The following is a 19416-nucleotide window of genomic DNA, read 5'->3' as shown; positions in this document are numbered from 1 at the left end:
TCTCACATCTCTGTTGTCCAGGCTTCTCCTGACTTCCCCATATCAGTCATCTTCTTAGGGGAAGTTTGGAGAACCAGCATGGAGAAGGAGAGAAATGTCTGTAGGAGCACCCTGCACAATGCGCCCAGCAGTTCTGAGCCTAAAGGCACAGCTGACACCTCTGACATGACAACCCCTATCCAAGACCTCTTCCTCTATGGGGCCTACCAGCTACTTAGAAAGAGCCGATCTCAGAAACTACATGCACAGCAAGTGCCTTCTGCTGCCCTACCATGGACACTGGCAGATGTGAGCCTAAAGGCACAGATCCCAGCCAGGAGTCAAGGGTGACCTGTCAGCTACTTCAGAAAGCAGTCACCTCACAGGCCATTTAACAGCCATTCGCTTCCTGCTGGACTTAGTGCTTCTGATACACCACTGAGCTTATAATGCCACACCTACAAAACACCCCGTTTCTGGGCCAGGACCTGCCCAGGTAGAATTGATCTGGTTGTGATCCTCCAAGCTCATGGCACACCTGCTGGGCTCCCAGCCTCTCTGACACTCAGGAGCTAGTTCCGTGCCAGTCCTGGGAGGTGCTAGGGCAGGAGGGACCTTGCAGACAATGTTCCAGCCCCGTGCCTGTTGGCGGTCTCTCAGCTCCTTGTGCACAGTGAAGATCACGCTCACATCCAGAAGCCTGAAGCTGGCCTAGCAGACACTCAGGGAAGCGCCCTCCAAGCCCCAGCCCCAGCCCGAACCCCAGCTGACGGTGCTGTTCTGCAGAGGAAGGGGTTCTGGTGTCCAGGGCATGGTTGGCAGTCTGCAGGGGTGTGCTGGGCAGGCTGGGAGGCAGACCCAGCTCATGGGGTCACTGCCATTGCCCCAGGGCTGCAAGGAATCACTTGCCAGGCTACTTTGGTGGGACTTTTGTGTGCCCTGGAGCTGCAGAGCTCTCCTCTGTCTGCTCACACAAGATTGAGCACTTGAGCTCTGCTCAGTCCACCTCGGACAGGCTCATGCTCTGTGGGCTCCATTCACTGCTGTCTCCTGGGCTCAACTGAGGAGTCCAGTGAGTCCTGATGTGTTGGGATGCCTACTTCAGGAGTGGTTTCCACACGAATGGGGCTTTCTTTAGAATTAGGAAAGAGCAGGAGAGAAAACTTCCACAGAGTGTACTTTGGAATTTCGGCATTGGCCATGAGAAGGAAGAAATGTCTCTCAAAGGGTAGTGCTATGGTGCCAGAGGTCACCCAAAGAGTGTCTGTGATCAAACCATAGCTTTGTGTTTCAAGGAACAGCTAGTGAGGGTTGACGAGACATCGTTGAAATGATGTAATATCCAGGATGAAATCAAGGTGGTGAACAGACATAGGTATCTGCAGACTTCAGGGAAATAGGGAAAAGTGTGAGACAGCACAGCAAAGTCTGGAGAGGACAAAGAGGTGGGTGCTGGCAAAAAGGACATTTTTGTCCCCTTGTCTAGAGCTTATGAGGAGATGAAATACAGTCATTGCAATGGGGCCTCATGGCTTTCTTGTGACCCTGTGCAGAGGCTGGGAGTTGTCATACTATTGTTCTTCCCGTGGCATCACACTGCCCACCACATCCCACAGACCCCCAGGAAGAGTCCGGAGCTAGACTTGGGGGTGCAGGATCTTCTCTCCCAATAGCTGGGGTCAGGCCCTGGACCTTTTACTTCACCAAAACCAACAAAGACATTTCTCAGCACAGTGCCTTTGCCTGTCTGTAATCAAGGCCTCCAATTATCTGCCCTAACATGTCCCTGGAGAGGCTTTCATAGTAACAGCCCTCAGTGGGGCCCATTAATACTCCAAGTCACTTCAACTTTTCCTTCTGACTTTGCCGTCTTACATTGTTGCATCACTCTCCTCTCAGTACCTGAGCTCCATCGACTCAGCACCAGAATACACGACAGAACTCATTAACATGCAGAAACTCCTAAGAAGCCATATCTCTCCCATCATTTTCTTCCAGTCTTCAAGCATTGTACAGCTAATTGCAGAGCTTTCATTTTATAGTTAAGAAGAAAGATTTCAAAGAGTATCTATTAGATATATGTCTCATTTTGAAGGGTGAATTTTGTTGTGTTTCAATTCAGATTGTCATTCTCCAATTGATAGTGATCTAGGGCTGCTCCTAAGGAGCTATACATAGGGAGCAAAAGCAGACTCATGAGGTCTGACACTGCACGGACAACCTTGTTCCTCACCACCCCAGCCATGCCATTTCTCTCATTGTCCATCTACTCCTTGCATCACTTTTCCTTACATCAGACTTCTGCACTGAAGTCTGCAGCTGGATGTTACAGCTCCTTTGCACCAGCTCCCACCTGCTTTCCTTAGAGACCTGGCTGCACTCAGGTGCAGGAGGGTTTACCTAATTCAAATCAAATCATGTTCCAATTTTCCAAAAAAAACGGAGTAAGCTCCTTCTCTTGTACGCCTCCTGTGAGATTGGCCTTTCCAAAAGGATGACTGCACAAGACCTATTTTATACTGACAGATAGGAAACTATAAATAATAGTGTTAGTATTAACCCATATCATATGAATTCAATGAGAAATGATGAGGTTCTAGCTAAGGAAATAATTAGACAGACAATTAAATAGATGGTCAAGCTGTGCTGCTTCTACCTGAAGCTCAAAGCAGCAACTGGGTTGGTGAGGGCAGTCTGAGTGACCTAGGAGTAAGGGGAGGACAAACCAGAGAACCATGGGGAGTGCATAGGTCCAGACTGGCAGCTGGAAAGGGGACATTCAGCATTGTCTGTTTAATCAAGACAGCTGGATGTACCTGGAAGATGAGGGAGCACACCATGATAGACAAAGCGACGACAAAGCAAGTAGAGGTGAACTTCAGAATTTCTTTTCCTTCAATGAATATACATCCTGAACATTCACATTTCTTCACGATAGAAATTACACTTCGTGTGTAATGTTTTATAGAAAGGATTGAAACATTTGAGGTGATGAGTAGTTGCTCTTTTACTTAAGTACTAAAGAAATTACTGGGTATTGAGTCAGAGCTTTGCTGTCAGACAATAAACAAGCAGGACATGCAAGAGACCAGAGCCCTTTGGAGGATTCATATGGAGCCAGGAGGAGATACCAGAGCACCTCCACTGCCAGCAGTGGTCTTTGTCCCAATAACTCCAGCCCAGCCCAACACATGAAACCCCTTCAAAGACAATAGCCTAGTTCAGGGCGTTCTTGGGATTCACCTAACTTTGAAATGGCCACTGGAAAACCCAAGACACTTTCCCTTATTCCTAGCTGAACATCCATTTACCATCATGGGTCATCTTTGGCAATCTCAGGCTGAAAGGCTCAAGAGCAGGGCACTTCAAATGGCTGAGGCAGAACCCATCAGCTTACCCCAGTTTGGGAATCATCCCCTTCCAACAGGGATATGAAAGTCAAAAATGTGAAATGACCTGTCAGTTCTGTCCTGGTTTCAGTTAGGACAAAGTTAATTTCCCTCCTTGTAGCTGGTAGGGTGCTATGTTTTGGCTTAGGATGAGAAGAGTGCTGATGACATGCCGATGTTTTAATTGTTGCAGAGCAGTGCTTACACCAAGGCAAGGACATTTCAGCTTCTCACTCTGTCCTGCCAGCGGGCAGGATGGGGGTGCAGCAAGAGCTGGGAGGGGACAGACCAAGGACAGCTGACCCAAACTGGCCAAAGCGGGTAATTCCCTACCATCTGATGTCATGCTAAACAATATATAGGGGTGGCTAGCCAGGGTGGGGAGGCCAGACTGCTCAGGGTTAGGCCGAGCATCAGTCAGCGAATGGTGAGCAATTGCATTGTGCATTACTTGTTTTGTCCACATTAGTAGTAGTATTACTATTATCATCATTATTGTTATTATTATTATTGTTATTATTATTTTTCTGTCTTAATAAACTGTCTTTATCTCAACTCACAGGCTTCATTTTCCCGTTTGTCTTCCCCATTCCAGAGAGGGAGAGGGGAGAGTGAGCGAATGGCTGTGTGGTGTTTAGCTGCTGGCTGGGTTAAACAACGACATGGGGTCAAATGATTAAATAGTGTATAAGGATTTGCCACTGCTGGGAATTTAGTCACTGTTCTTCGATTTACAGCTCTTAGATCTTGAACCAATTGGCATGTCCCATCAGCCTTTTTTTTTTTTTTTTTTTTTTTTTTTTTTTTTTTTTTTTATGGCTAATACAGGTGTCTTATGGGGGAACATACATGGTTCTAAAGTCCCTCCATGTAATAGCTGATCTATGACTGGTTTTAATCCCTTCCTTCTAATGGAATGGGATACTGTTTTACAGGTTTCTGGGATTCTGTTATTGGCTATTGAACCATACAAAATTGAATCATTCTCGCCTTATCCTTATGTTTAGTGCTTCTAATACTATCCCAATAACTTAACATTAGCCCTAAGGGACTATCCGGTGGAGTATCTGGTAATTTTCCCCCCTTTTTAAACCCCTCCTGGAATCCTTCCGAGTCTAAGGATCTGCTTTGTCCCTGACCCATTCCTGGAACTTCTTTTTATACAAATAAAGTTCCAAAACTCATGGTTGTGCCTGTATCTAAAGGTGTCTTTTGAGTGTTATCCCACCTACAAATACTTAGAACGATCACTTTGGTCCTTCACCAGCTGAGTCCCTCACGGGATATTGGAATCGCAGTTAGAAGACCTCCGCACTCGCTTCGGAACTGAGTTCCGTCTCAATCACACCGTTACAGTCACACAACCGAATCCACCCAACCAAAGGGCATACTCATGAAATGATAAATCCTTGTTTGGATCTTCGCATGCAGAATTACAGGTTTAAACCAGAGGAAGGGAGAGCTCTTTGTTCTTTACTTGCCTTTTATGTTCATAATCCTGCTGGGCTCTGTACTGCTCCCGGCAAAGGGCCACAACGAAACAAGGGTGGGAGTGCCTCCTTTAGCTGTTCACAGCCTCGGGAAACAAGAGGATCACATCGGGGTCACCAAATTGTTATAAATTCTGAGTCAGTTTAGCATTATAAGATTTATTGAATATTTATTTAAGATTTATATAAGATTTATTTGTACTAGGCTTCGGAGGATAAGAGGGGGGTGAAGGAGAAAGGGAGAGTGAACGAGTAGGAAAAAATATCTTCCCCTTTCCCCTCCACAGATTGGCTCCCTAATGAAAAAAGGCAAGAGGTGCAATTGATAACAGTTTCCGAGATATGGTTTCCAAAGTATAGAGTCGATGACAGTGCTGAGTACAAATACCAGGTTAGGGTCATGACCAGAAATTTCATCGTCTTATAAGCCACTGTTACACCACACAGTACCATAACGATCTTAAAACAGGGCCTGGAAAGAATAAACAGCATGACAGAGAGCACATGTGGAAAGTAACGTGCTATAAAACTCAATTTGGAAAACAGGCACAGCAGACTTGAGATTAAAGCAATCAGCATTGTGACTAGCAACTGTTAAGGAGGTCTAATACTTATACCAATTTTATTTTAACACACTCTGGTCAGATCTGTCGTTATATGAACCCTTCGAGCCCCATGTTGGGCGCCAAAAGGACTGCTGTAGTTTAACCCAGCCGTCAGCTAAACACCACACAGCCATTTGCTCACCCTCCCCTCTCCCTCTCTGGGATGGGGGAGAGAAATGGGAAAGTGAAGCCTGTGAGTTGAGATAAAGACAGTTTATTATGACAGGAAAATAATAATAACAATAATGATGATAATAGCACTACTACTACTAATCTGTACAAAACAAGTGATGCACAATGCAATTGCTCACCACCCACTGACCGATGCCCAGCCTAACCCTGATCACTCCCCTCCTCCAACCCCCCGCCATACCCTCCCCCCCCCTGCCCCAGCTAGCCACCTCTATCTATTGTTTAGCATGACATCAGATGGTAGGGAATACACCTTTGGCCACTTTGGGTGAGCTGTCCTGGGTCTGTCCCCTCCCAGCTCTTGCTGCACCCCCATCCTGCCCGTTGGCAGGACAGAGTGAGAAACTGAACTGTCCTTGCCTTGGTGTAAGCACTGCTCTGCAACAATTAAAACTTCGGCATATTATCAGCATTCTTCTCATCCTAAGCCAAAACATAGCACTCTACCAGCTACTAGGAAGAAAATTAACTCTATCCAAGCTAAAACAAGGACAAATGCTATACCTAGAGGGCACAAATTGCCTGAGATTAACTTGAGTTAAACTAGAAAAGAGAGACAGTTCATTACTAAGCAAATACTAAAACTAGAATCAGTTTCTTCAGTGTCGCTTTGAGCTCCTGGTTCCTCATGCTGTAGATAAGGGGGTTCACTGCTGGAGGCACCACTGAGTACAGAACTGCCATCACCATGTCCAAGGATATGGAGGAAATAGAAGGGGGCTTCAGGTAGGCAAACAAGACAGTGCTGAGAAAGAGGGAGACCACGGCCAGGTGAGGGAGGCACGTGGAAAAGGCTTTGTGCTTGCCCTGCTCAGAGGGCATCCTCAGCACTGCCCTGAGGATCTGAACATAGGACACCAAAATGAAAACAAAACAACCAACACCAAAGCAACCACTAACTAGAAGAACACCAACTTCTCTGAGGTAGACATCTGAGCAGGAGAGCATGAGGATGTGGGGGATTTCACAGAAGAACTGGTCCACAGCATTGCCTCGACAGAGGGGCAGGGAAAATGTGTTGGCCGTGTGCAGGACAGCATTGAGAAAGCCACTGCCCCAGGCAGCTGCTGCCATCTGGGCACAAGCTCTGCTGCCCAGGAGGCTCCTGTAATGCAGGGGCTTGCAGATGGCAATATAGCGGTCGTAGGCCATGACAGAGAGAAGGGAAAACTCTGCTGACATCAAGAAGACAAAGAGAAAGACCTGTGCAGCACAGCCTTGATAGGAGATGGCCCTGGTGTCCCAGAGGGCATTGGCCATGGCTTTGGGCAGAGTGGTGGAGATGCAGCCCAGGTCCAGGAGGGCGAGGTTGAGGAGGAAGAAGTACATGGGGGTGTGGAGGTGGTGGTGGCAGGCTACGGCACTGAGGATGAGGCCGTTGCCCAGGAGGGCAGCCAGGTAGATGCCCAGGAAGAGTGCAAAGTGCAGGAGCTGCAGCTCGCGCGTGTCTGCGAATGCCAGCAGGAGGAATTCAGTGATGGTGCTTCTGTTGGACATCTGCTTTTTTTGAGATGTGGTCCTGAACAAAGAAGAGGATGAGAGTAATAAAGTACAAGAAATTTATCAGAAGGAAATTAATTCAATTTCTCATTTAAAATCATCACCTATATTGTGCACTTTCTGGCAGACATTTGGCAGATCCCTTTCATGCATCCTGATTCATTCTGCCTGACGGAGTCTGTTGGAACAGGGGCCTCTTCTACGGGCACTGCAGGAGTCAGCCCTGTCCTACAGCAAGAGGTGAAGAGGAACATGGGGAAATGTTGGTTTCACTTCCTTCCTGATCTGAAAATGTTTTGCCCCAGTGTTGCTCCCTGTCCACCAAACTACAGAGCAGAGCTGTGGAGGTGTTTTATATATATATTTATTTATTTGTTTTGTTTTGTTTCTTTCAGCTGTCCCACCACTCCTGAGGAATGTTTCCGAGCCACAGATCCTGGCTATTTCTGCTGGACTCAAAGGGAATCCTTGTAGATCATTATCAGAGAAAAAGGGACTCTCACTTTAGTGCACAGTGTTCTTCAGGGAGGACAGCCAGTCTGTCCATCAAGTACGATCTCAGCTGCCCTGTGAGAGCTGCACGAAAGTTGTACTCACGTTTGATTGAAAAGAACAAAGACCCTGCTGAGAGCAGAGGAATCCAGGTTTAAAGTGCCCATCTCCACACCCCTCACCCTGTCCCCGTACTCCCCTTCTCCCAAGCACACAGAGGGCTCACCCCATGGGCGTGTGAAACCCCCATCCCCAGCCAGCCTGGGAACAAGACCAGCAGCAGCACGGCCAGCTGGAGAAGCCAGGAGGAATGCCAGCGTGCTGCTGCCAGGGAAGGCAAGGCCAGGGAGGGACAGACGGACACTCAGCAGACCCTCCTGTGCTGCATCTCTGCCTGCAGAGGACGCAGCTCCTGCTGGGGACAGCGGGGGCTTGAGGGCAGAGGCTGTGCTGGTGGGAGAGGAGAGCAGGGGGTGTCCCAGGGAAGGCGCCTGCCCTGCAGGGGATGGCAGGGAGGTGCCTGAGCCCTCCCTCACACAGCATTTCTGGCAGTAGCTCCCTCTCACTGCCTGCCCATGTCCCTGCTTGTATCTATGTCCCTGCTGGGAGCTGGTTCTGTGTCCCCACATCCCCTCCCTGTCCATGCTCAGAGACCCCATCCCACAAGCTGTGTGCTTCCTAAGTACAGGACATCACAGGGGTTGCAGCTCCTGAAGACCTGACAAGCCCTGAGGAGACAACAAACATTGATGTTTCAGTCTTTAGGCTGAGGTGCCTGAAGGGATTTGATCACGTTAATTGCTGCCATATTGATCTCTCCCTGCAATACTCTTGGAGTCTCAGTCTCCTGTACAATCCAGACAATTCATTGTCATGAACCCTGCCTTCCTTCCACACCAAGAATCTGAAAGCACAGAATCCAAGCAAGTCTTCCATTTCAGATAAACCAAGACTCGGTCTTCCTGTTAAAATGCCCCCTCAGGAATACCATTCTCTAAAACATCTTCTATGCCACATTACATGTAGAACAAGACCGACCCTGACAGATGCTATCAGCCATCAGATGTGCCAGCTGTAGAAGACCCCTCTGGCAACCCCACCTGCAGTGCCCTGCTGCCAGAGCCTCACGGTGTCAAGAGCCTGCAGATGTGTCCTGCCACACGCTGCCCTCTGTTGTTGCGCTCCTCAGTGCCTCCAAGCCCTCTCTCCTTCTCTCCTCTCTGTGTGCCTCTCTCCTCTCTGTCTCCCCTCTCTGTGCTGTGGTCAGAGCCCCCAGCCCTGCTGTGCTGTGCAGAGGAGCTGCTGCTGGCCACAGCTGTCTCTCTGCACCACGGCCCTCTTGCCACGACCTCTCTCTGTCCCACGAGCCCAGCCCAGCTTAGCAGCACAGCACCAGCCCAAGGCACTGCAATCACCCCTCTGGGGGCTTTGCTGATGAGCCCACACCTCAGGCACTCAGAGACAATTGAAGACATCTCTCCAGAACTCCAAGTCAGAGGCAAGTTTCCTGCAGTGTCCCCCTGAGGGCCAGCACTGACACAGCCTCCCGTGGAGCTCGTTAGAGCAGAACCCTGGAGGCAGTGAGGACAAGGAGACAAAGGCAGTGTGAAGGTGACACTGATGTGTAGGAAAACTGGATGTGTGTCACCAAGCACAAGGGCCAGGCCTTGACCCTCGGCACTTGGGAAGTGAGATCCTTTCCCTTGACAGGTTGCTCAGGGCTCTTTGTGGGGCAGTAGGAGATGGGGATGTGCATGGCCAAGTGCAGGAGAATAGTTCGACCCCTGCCTGCTTCATGGGTGGGGGCGAGGAGGCAATGAGGCCCTGGTGTTTTAATGATCAGCTGTCTCCTCCTAGGCCTCAGTGGCAGAGACAGCAGCCATAGCCATGGACACAAAGACTTTGGTCCTGTTGGGACTTTCAGCCTTTCCAGTGTCCTTGCTCTTCGCTGAACCAGTTTGAGCAAGCACCACTGCTCATACAGCATCCCTCATGGAGGCTGTTCACAAGTCTATGGAGCTGGATGGGATATAGCTGAGGGTACTGAGGGAGCTGGCAGAAGTGCTCACCAAGCTGCCTTCCATCATTTGTCAGCAGTCCTGGCTATCAGAGGTGTTCCCATTCAGCTGGTTACTAGCAAATGTGATGCTCACCTACAAAGTGGCTGGAAGGAGGATCATGGAACTACAAGCCTGTCAGTCTGAACTCGGTCCTGGGGAAGCTCTTGGAGCAGATTATCTTGAATTCCATCACACAACGCTTCCAGAACAACCAGGTGATCAGGCCCAGTCAGCATGGGTTTGTCAAAGGCAGGTCCCGCTTGGTAAATCAGATCTCAAGGTGTGACAAGGTGATGCTCGCAGTGGATGAGGGAAAGGCTGTGGATGTGGTCTACCTAGACCGCAGTAAGGCTTTTCCATCTTTTCCCACAACATTCTCCAGAGAAACTGGCTGCTCAAGGCTTGGATGGGTGTACGCTTTGTGGGGTTAAAAACTGGCCCAAAGAGTCATGGTAAATGCGAATAAATGCAGTTGGAGGCCTGTCCTTAGTGTCCCGCAGGGCCCCGTACTGTGGCCTGTTCTCTTCAATATCTCCATCAATGATGTGGATGTGGGGATCGAGTGCACCCTCAGTAAGTTTGCAGTTGACACCAAGTTTGGAGTGAATGTTGATCTGTTAGGGGGTCTTGTGAGGCCACAACTCGAGTACTGTGCTCAGCTCTGGGGCCCCAATAAGGATGTGTATCTATTAGAAGGAGTCCAGAGGAGGGCCATGAGGATGATCAATGGGCTGCAGCACTTTTCCTAGGAACATGCTGAGGAAGATGGGTTTGTTCAGCCTGGACAAGAGAAGGCTCTGGGGAGACCTTAAAGAGCCCTTCCAGTACCAATAGGGGGCCTACAGGACAGCTGGGGACGGACTCTTCATCAGTGTCATGATAGGACGAGCAGTAATGGTTTTAAACTGAAAGAGAGTAGATTTAGATTAGCTATTAGAAAGAAGTTCTTGACTTAAAGGGTGGTAAGGCAGCGGAACAGGCTGCCCAGGGAAGCTGTGGATGCCCCATCCCTGGAAGTATTCAAGACTAGGTTGGATGGGGCTTTGAGCAACCTGGTCTAGTGGAAGCCGACTCGATGATGGGGCAGAGTGAGAAGCAGAGAAGGCCTTGATGCTGTGCAAACACACTGCACTGCACTGACTACAGCCGTGGGTGACCAACACTGCTTTGGTCACATATCAAAAACACAGTACCACAGGGGCTGCACTGCAGAAGAACTCTGCCCCAGCCAGAGACAGTGTCCCCACAATGGATAAGAAGCTCTGGAAGGAGCCAGGAAGGTGCTAATAAGCACCAGGATAATTGAGGAAGCCCAAAGGCCCTTCTGAAGCGTCACCGAGTGCCACCCGAGAGACAGTGCTGGGCAGTGGGGAGGGCTAGAAGAAACAATTGTGTGAAGTTTGTGAGAAACATAGAAATGTCACTGCCATTGCCCCATGGCTCCAAAAAATCACTCACTGGCCTCCTCTGTCAGGGCATTGTGAGCCCAGTAGACAGCAGTGAATGGAGCCCGCAGAGCGTGAGCCTGTCCTATGTGGACTGACCAGAGCTCAAGTGCTCAATCTGGTGTGAGCAGGCAGAGGAGAGCTCTGCAACCCCAGGGCATGCAGCAGCCCCAGCAATGGAGCCTGGTGTGTGATTCCTTGCAGCCCTGGGGCAATGGCAGTGACCCCATGAGCTGGGCCTGCTTCCCAGCTTGCCCAGCACGGCCCTGCAGAGTGCCCCATGCCCCGGGAACCCCGGTCCCCTCACCCTACAGAGCAGCACCACCAGCTGAGGCTGGGGCTGGGGCTGGGGCTGGGGCTGGGGCTGGGAGGTGCTTTCCCAAGTGTTTTCCAGGCCAGCTTCATGCACAGAGCTTCTGTATATGAGCGTGATCTTCGCTTAGAGCAAGGATCTGAGAGACCACCAACAGGCACAGGGCAGGAGGTCCCTCCTGCCCAAGTACCTTACAGGACTGGCATGGAACTGGCTCCTCAGAGAGGCTGGGAGCCCATCATCAATGCTGCAAGGATCACAGCCAGATTACTTGTATGTGTGCAGGTCCTGGCCTCATAAGGGGGTGTTTTGTAGGTATGGTATTATGAAGTCAGTCGTGCTTCAGAAATTTTAGTCCAAACCCCTTTTCCATTATCTTTACGCTCTTGCTCAGCCTGATCCCTGCCCTTAACACTAGCATTAAAATGCTCTAATTAACTCTAGTATTCTTGCAGATCTAAACAAAATGTTAAACCAAAGAGCTTCCACATGCCCTAACCACAGACCTGACATCCCAAGCAGAACATCAAACCCTCCTACTAAAAATTTGCTTAATCTCTAATCCAGAAAAGTTTGCCGTAGCCCCTAATGCCATAAACGAACACCTAACATCCAAAGCCTGTCTTCCTGTGCATTAACCTCCTCACCTTTAACCTTTTTCCTAACCTTTAAATTTAGGTTCGTTTTCCCTAGGGGCAAAGCAGGAACCGTGAGGCTGCTCTGCAGCCACATGGCATTCAAAGATGGATGTGAGGGGTCCTGGATCTGATCAGCTTGTGGGCCACAAGGAGGAGATGGGTGGGAATGCTCTGAGGAGCTCAGCTCTGCCTCAGGATCTCCTGCCCCACCAGGAGGAATGAGACTGTGGCAGGTCCTGGCAGGCTGCAGGGAGGGGACGAATGCCCTGGGCATAGTCGAAGTAACAGACTAGAATAACCAACAGAGTATAGAGTCTAGAGCAGTCTAATACCACAGAATAGAGTAGCCAACAGAGGAGAGACAGGTACTCTGATATAATGACAGCCATCAGAAAGCTGATCCCAGTTAAATGACTGATATGGGGAGGTCAGGAGTAGCCTGGCCAAGAGAGATGTCAGATTGGGGTGTGGGAAGAAGTGAAGAGTTGCTTGGAAGCTTACTTTGTAGAGGTAAGAGGGTTCGTGTAATGTTGATGTTGCTGTAAAACTGATTTCAAACAGTTTGTGGTGGTTTTACCGTGCTGGGCAGCTAAACCCCACAACCGCTCTCTCACTCCCCCTCCTTTAGATGAGGAGGGGGAGAAGTAAAGCAAAGAACAACTCACAGGTTGAGATAAGGATAATTTAATTAAAGGGAAATAATTAGAATAATTAAATAAAGACTACCATGAACTAAACAATTTAACTAAGGGGAAATAAAAGGGAAAGGGGAAAAAAGGGAGGAAAACAAACAAACAAAATAAATGAAAGCTATATGGAAGTGCAGAGGAAAGAAATTACTCTCTACTTCCCACAAATGAGCGATGATTGACCACGTCCTTGAAGCAAGGCCTCAACGCACGCAGCCGGTGTTCGAGAGGAGGACCGACGTCTTCTCAACGAGAGCCCACCCCTCCCCTCTTCTTCCTGTTTCCACCTTTTATTGCTGAGTGTGACACCACATGGTATGGAATATCCCTTTGATTGGTTTAGGTCAGCTGCCCTAGTGATGTTTCTCTCCTCACTTTTTGCCCACCCCCTAGGAGGGTTAGAGAAAGGCCCAATGCTGTGCCACTGCTGCTCAGCAGTAGACACAACCCTGGTGTGATAACACTGCTGTTCCAGCTACAAGTACAGAGTACGGCACTGTATGGGCTGCTGCCGGGAAAGTAAACATTCCAGCCAGACCCAGTATAACCTCCACCCCTTATTCCATAACATTTGTGTCCCACTCAGATCCCCATACTTTAGCATACAAGCATTCTCATCATTATCCCTTGTCCTTTAACAGGACAAGGATTTAACAGGACAGGATTAATAGGCAGGTGTATCTTTTCATTCCATAGGTCTTTCTTGGAAAATGTTCATAAGAACTGTTGATGATTAGGTCTTCATCTGCCAAAGTGGCCACTCAAGGCAGGCGGAGTTGCATGTCTGGACACCAGCACCAGCTTAGCTCAAGTCCTTGTTGCACTGCCCGGCTCCTTGCAGAGTTGACCTGTCGTTGATCCTACAGCATCTTCCTACAACATATAACTTAGATTATAGATTAGTTTTCTCTCAATGTCAAATCTCCTTGAGGCACACACTTGATATCCCCATTCTTTTGCATGACCCACCAGGTATACCCTGGTCCTTGGGCGAAGACAATCCCACGAGTGGGTTTGCCTTTTTCCGAGGCAGGAGCAACCCACACTGCCTTCCCCATCCACCTTCCTATATGCACTACGGGAACCTTAGCTCCTTTCACAGTGTGTAGGGGTTTTGTTTCGGCAGGACCAGCACGGCTGTCAGACCCCCTATTGTTAACTAGCCAAGTGGCTTCTGGTAGATTTGTGTCCCATTGTTTCCATGTCCCAGCACCTAATGCTCGTAACATAGTCTTTAACAGTCCATTGTACCTCTCAACCTTCCCAGAGGCTTGTGGGTGACAAGGGATGTGGTACACCCACTCAATACCATGCCTCTTTGCCCAGGAGGTAACAAGATTGTTTCGGAAATGACTCCCATTGTCAGACTCAATTCTCTCTGGTGTACCATGACGCCACAATACTTGTCTTTCCAGGCCCAAGATAGTGTTTCGGGCTGTGGCATGGTTTACAGGGTATGTTTCCAGCCACCCAGTAGTTGCTTCTACCATGGTGAGTATGTACCGTTTGCCTTGGCGAGTTTTTGGGAGTGGTCCGATATAGTCAATTTGCCAGGCCTCACCATATTGAAACCCTAACCATCTCCCCCTGTTCCAGGGAGATTTTACCTTCATGGCTTTCTTGATTGCAGCACAGGTCTCACACTCAGGAAGAAGAGTTAAGGAAGAAGTTTTCAAAAAGCATCAAATATAAATTTTTTTTCTTTTTCATTTTAAATCCTGAATTTTGCTGCATTTCAGTTTTGAGAATCATTCACCTATTGCTATTGATCCAGGGTGACTTCTTTGGAGACCTTCATCGGGAGGAAGAGCAGAGTTTGCTGGTCTGACACCTCCACTGCCAGCAGTGGTCTTTGTCCCTGTATCTGCAGCAGGGCTCAGCACATGAAAAATGTTCAAAGATAATTCAAGGAAAAATAAAATAAAATAAAATAAAATAAAATAAAATAAAATAAAATAAAATAAAATAAAATAAAATAAAATAAAATAAAATAAAATAAAATAAAATAAAATAAAATAAAATAATATTGAAATGAATTTTGGAATCTGAGAAATTCAGCCTGAATCTCAGTACACACCTGGACATCCATGGTCTCTCTTGAGTCTTCTGTTGAAAACTCAGGGTGAAAAATAAAGAAAATATATCTTTATTGGCTGTAGCTGTACCCATGAGCTTGGCCTCATTGGGGAAATTGTCCCTTTCCAGCCACGGAAACGTACATTGAGTAAAGTGAAAAGATCTGCCCAGTCAAAAGAGTAGGGCAAAGTCCTAATTCCAGTGCTATAGATGCAGAAGGCAAAAAGAATTGCATTGTGCCTGACACTCCTCTGGGATGTGTCACCCAGGTCAGGCAACTTTACCTTAGTGCTGACAAGTCCATCACTAAAGCACGCTACCAAGCTCTGCATCTACACCTTGGCTCTCCAGTCGATGACCCAGCTCATGGATGGCAATCAGGGAGTCTCGGTTAGCGCGACGCTGCCTCAGGTGTGCCACCATGGTAGCCATTGGCACCTGCTGTTCTTCAACCCTCAGCAAACCCCCAACAGAAGGATTCTGTGGAAGGCCAAGCAAGGTAGACAACTGGTTCATGTCCTTTGTCTCCAAGGCAGCTCTGCCAAAGCCCCACCTGTGGTGTCCTCTTGGAACTCTGAATTCCCTCTCCTGAAGCAGTTTATGCCGAGGATGCACATAGCCTCTGGGCCAGTCCCAATGGGGTGCTTTTGCCATTCCTTCCCAGTTAGACTCACTTCAGCCTCCAGTACAGTTAACTGTTGGGATCCCCCTGTCACTCCAGAAATACAGGTGGGTTCTACCTCTTTCTAGCTTTATGGAATTAGGAACACTGTGCACCGGTCTCCAGTAGAGCCTGATACATTTGTGGATCTGATGTGCCAGGCCATTAAATATACCCAGTCCAGTAAACCCGATTCTCCCTTTCCTCCATGCCTCCCCTCTGGCTGGAAGCAGGACCCCTCTAGTCCTGCTCAGAGTATTCATTACTGTGTCTGATAGATGACCCAATGGAAACATGTGCTGCCATAGCACAGTAATTCCATGAGGCAGGGGAATGGAGCCGACAGTCAAGGGACACATTTGGGTGGGGAATGTGGGGCCCAGCAGAGACAAGGAGTCAAGGCAGTGGGGTGGGGGAGGCCAGCAGAAGCAGCCCAAGGGGTGGTGCTGCTGGTGAGGACACGTTTGTGGCAGCAGCCTGAGTGGGCAGCAGCTGTGCGCAGGCGAGGGGAGGCCAGGAAGCGCATGCCAAGAGCGCTCCTGCCAGCAGAGCCAAGGCCGGGGCCGAGGCCGAGGCCAAGGGCAGAGGCAGGCCCAGGGCAGGGGGCTGCAAGGGCCATGCTGAGCTCCCTGCCCCTGCAGCAGCTGCCCTGGCCCTCGGCCTCCTCTCCCCTGCCCCTGCAGCTCTGGGCTCCCTTGGCGCAGCCCTGGCTCTGCAGCACCAAGCCCTGCTGGGAGCCCTCCCCTGCATGCTGCCACCACTCCCTGATGCTGCTGTTGCCCTCTGCCGGGCACTGCCCAGCCCAGCCCAGCCCCTGCCCACCTCTCCCCACCTCCCTGCCCTCTCCCCAGCCAAGCCCAGCAGCCCAGACTGTGCTGTCCCCAGGGCAGTGCCCACCACAGGCTGCTGCAGGGCTCTGGGCACGGCCACCACAGCCCCAGCCCCTTGCAAGGCACCGCAGCTGCTGCCTCAAAGGCAGCTCTGGGCCTCCCCAGCAGTCCCCACGCTGGGGCCAGACCCGGCTCAAGAGATGGAGGTCTGTGAAGCTGCAGGAGCCCTGCTCTCTTGCCTGGCAGATCCCCAGCACACAGTGCCTGTGCCCCGCAGGGGCAGCCCCGCTCCCCAGGCCAGCACAAGAGGCCTGGCCCAGCCACAGAGCAGCTCCACATTCCTCTCCAGCATGTTATTTGCCATCAGACTAAGCACCATGGGGACAGTTCCAGGCCAGTCAAGGCCAGTTATTGTTTGCTGAGCCATGGCCAGCCAAGAAGGGAACTCCCAGTCCAGCACTACACTGAGCACTCTGAAATTCTGATCCACAGTGAAGGCCAGAAAAGCAAGAGGTCCGTTCATGCAGCAGTTCCTTGGGTATATTCCTAGCACCAGCTTTGGAAGAGCTGTGCAATGAAAGAGATGCCACTGTACAGACAGCAAGATACATGAGATCTGAAGACTTAGTTGAATGTGAAAGCACAAGAGAACAATGAGGAAGCCAAAGGGAGCAGCAGTGACAAGGCCACGTCCTGCTGCTGGCCATGGCCATGGCTCCAGGGAAGCAGCAGCCCCAACCCGAAGGCAGCAGAGAGGCAGAGCCCAGCGGGCGGTGAGCCTCTTGGCCCTGAGCCCCTCCTGCATGCTGAGGCTGCTCCCCCAGAATCAGAGGAGATGGGAAAAGAGGGATACTGAGTCCAATGAATTTATGCTGTCTTCTTTATTGTCTGTACTTACAGAGGAAGCCTAGTTCAATATGATTGATTAGAAGACATAGTCAAAGTAAATAAATTACTTAATAAATTAAAACAATGTCAAAAGTTATGAAAATAATCAAAATGAAAAATGAAATGAAAATCTCTCGTCAGTTACTTAAAATAGAATGGTAGCATTTAAAGGATTATTATTGTTATTACAATATGATAATAATACTAAGTACAAAAAATGATATGATACAAATAACAATAATGTTAACAGCACTGATGCTTAAGAAGCACATATAGAAACAGTTTCCTCACTGCAACCTTGAGCTCCTGGTTCCTCATGCTGTAGATGAGGGGGTTCACTGCTGGAGGTGCCACTGAGTACAAAAGTGACACCACCAAGTCCAGAGATGGGGAAGAGATGGAAGTGGGCTTCAGGTAGGCAAACGTGGAAGTGCTGAGAAAGAGGAAGGCCATGGCCAGGTGAGGGAGGCACGTGGAAAAGGCTTTGTGTCGGCCCTGTTCAGAGGGCATCCTCAGCATTGCCCTGAAGATTTGCACATAGGACAGCACAATGAAAACAAAAGAACGAAAGGCTAAAGAAATACTAAAACACAAGTGCCCCAACAAGTGCTCCCCCAGCTCCTGAGGGGATAGGAAGAGGTGGCAGCTCAGACCAATGAATTTCTTCTGGATTCTTTATTGTGTTTACCTACACAGGAAGCCTGGTTCTATAGGTAAATCTTTAACAAGTAGGAGGTTAAGATTAATATTATTTATATCTGAAACAATAGCTAGTGAAAATAACAACACAGACAAATAAAAAGAAAAAAAAAAAAGTATCTTAAAGATTTCTGAAAAAATAGGTGTTTCTGATTATAAGCTTATTGTTATAATCAACGAAGCTGAAGAATATGTATTCAATCAGTGTCCTCACTGCAACCGTTAGTTCCAGGTTCCTCATGTTTTAGATGAGTGGGTTCACTGCTGGAGGCACTGGCGATGGGAAGAGACTGTGGTAGAGACTAATGAAATTGTCCCAGTTTCTTTATTGTCTTTATTTAAACAAGAATAATGATTGTAAAGTTATTTGAAATTATTGACTTCATAATAATAATAATAAAATAATAATTAGGAGGCTTAGAATAACATTAAATCAAAGCAACCAATTATAGGAAATAATAATAAAGAAAATTACTTTCAAGAATTTGCACTAATAGTGTTTGTTTGCAGAAATCCTATTACCATTTTATGCACATTATTAATGCTGAAGGAAGAGGTATAAAATAGTTTCCTCACTGCATGTTTGAGCTCCTGGTTCCTCATGCTGTAAATGAGGGGATTCACTGCTGGAGGCAACACTGAGTATAGAACAGCCACCACCAGGTCCAGGGATGGGGAAGAGATGGAGGGGGGCTTCAGGTAGGCAAACATGCCAGTGCTGACAAACAGGGAGACCACGGCCAGGTGAGGGAGGCACGTGGAAAAGGCTTTGTGCCTGCCCTGCTCAGAGGGCATCCTCAGCACTGCACTGAAGATCTGCACATAGGAGAAAACAATGAAAACAAAACAACCAATGACTAAAGAAATACTAAACAAAAGTGCCCCGACTTCCCTGAGGTAGGCATCTGAGCAGGAGAGCTTGATGATCTGGGGAATTTGACAAAAGAACTGGTCAACAGAGTTGCCTTGGCAGAGGGGAAGGGAAAATGTGTTGGCCGTGTGCAGGACAGCATTGAGAAAGCCACTGCCCCAGGCAGCTGCTGCCATCTGGGCACAAGCTCTGCTGCCCACGAGGCTCCCGTAGTGCAGGGGCTTGCAGATGGCAACGTAGCGGTCATAGGCCATGACGGTGAGAAGGGAAAACTCTGAGCCAAAGACGAAGACAAAAAAGAGAACTTGAGCAACACATCCTTGATAGGAGATGGCCCTGGTGTCCCAGAGGGCATTGGCCATGGCTTTGGGCAGAGTGGTGGAGATGCAGCCCAGGTCGAGGAGGGCCAGGTTGAGCAGGAAGAAGTACATGGGGGTGTGGAGGTGGTGGTGGCAGGCTACGGCGCTGAGGATGAGGCCGTTGCCCAGGAGAGCAGCCAGGTAGATGCCCAGGAAGAGCGCGAAGTGCAGGAGCTGCAGCTTGTGCGTGTCTGCGAATGGCAGCAACAGGAACTCACTCACAGAGCTGATGTTGGGCAT

The 19416-nt window shown here is 49.0% G+C and overlaps 2 protein-coding genes across 2 annotated transcripts; both read right to left on the bottom strand.

Annotated features, from left to right (window-relative positions):
• Positions 1–6222: 6222 nt before the first annotated feature.
• LOC311427967 (olfactory receptor 14C36-like) lies at positions 6223–7152 on the bottom strand (the record flags this gene model as incomplete). Its single annotated transcript, XM_084539543.1, has 1 exon — positions 6223–7152. The coding sequence occupies one exon, from the start codon at positions 7150–7152 to the stop codon at positions 6223–6225; it is 930 nt and encodes a 309-aa protein (XP_084395669.1).
• An 11271-nt stretch (positions 7153–18423) lies between these two features.
• Positions 18424–19416, bottom strand: LOC311428097 (olfactory receptor 14C36-like; the record flags this gene model as incomplete). The annotated part of the gene is made up of 1 exon (XM_084539653.1): positions 18424–19416. One exon carries the CDS (start codon positions 19414–19416, stop codon positions 18424–18426), a length of 993 nt encoding a protein of 330 aa, XP_084395779.1.

The sequence above is a fragment of the Aythya ferina genome (assembly GCF_964211825.1).
Source record: "Aythya ferina genome assembly, contig: HAP1_SCAFFOLD_29, whole genome shotgun sequence".
NCBI lineage: Eukaryota > Metazoa > Chordata > Aves > Anseriformes > Anatidae > Aythya > Aythya ferina.
The sequence above is the reverse complement of the archived record's forward strand: the minus strand, read 5'-3'. Positions and strand labels throughout refer to the sequence as shown.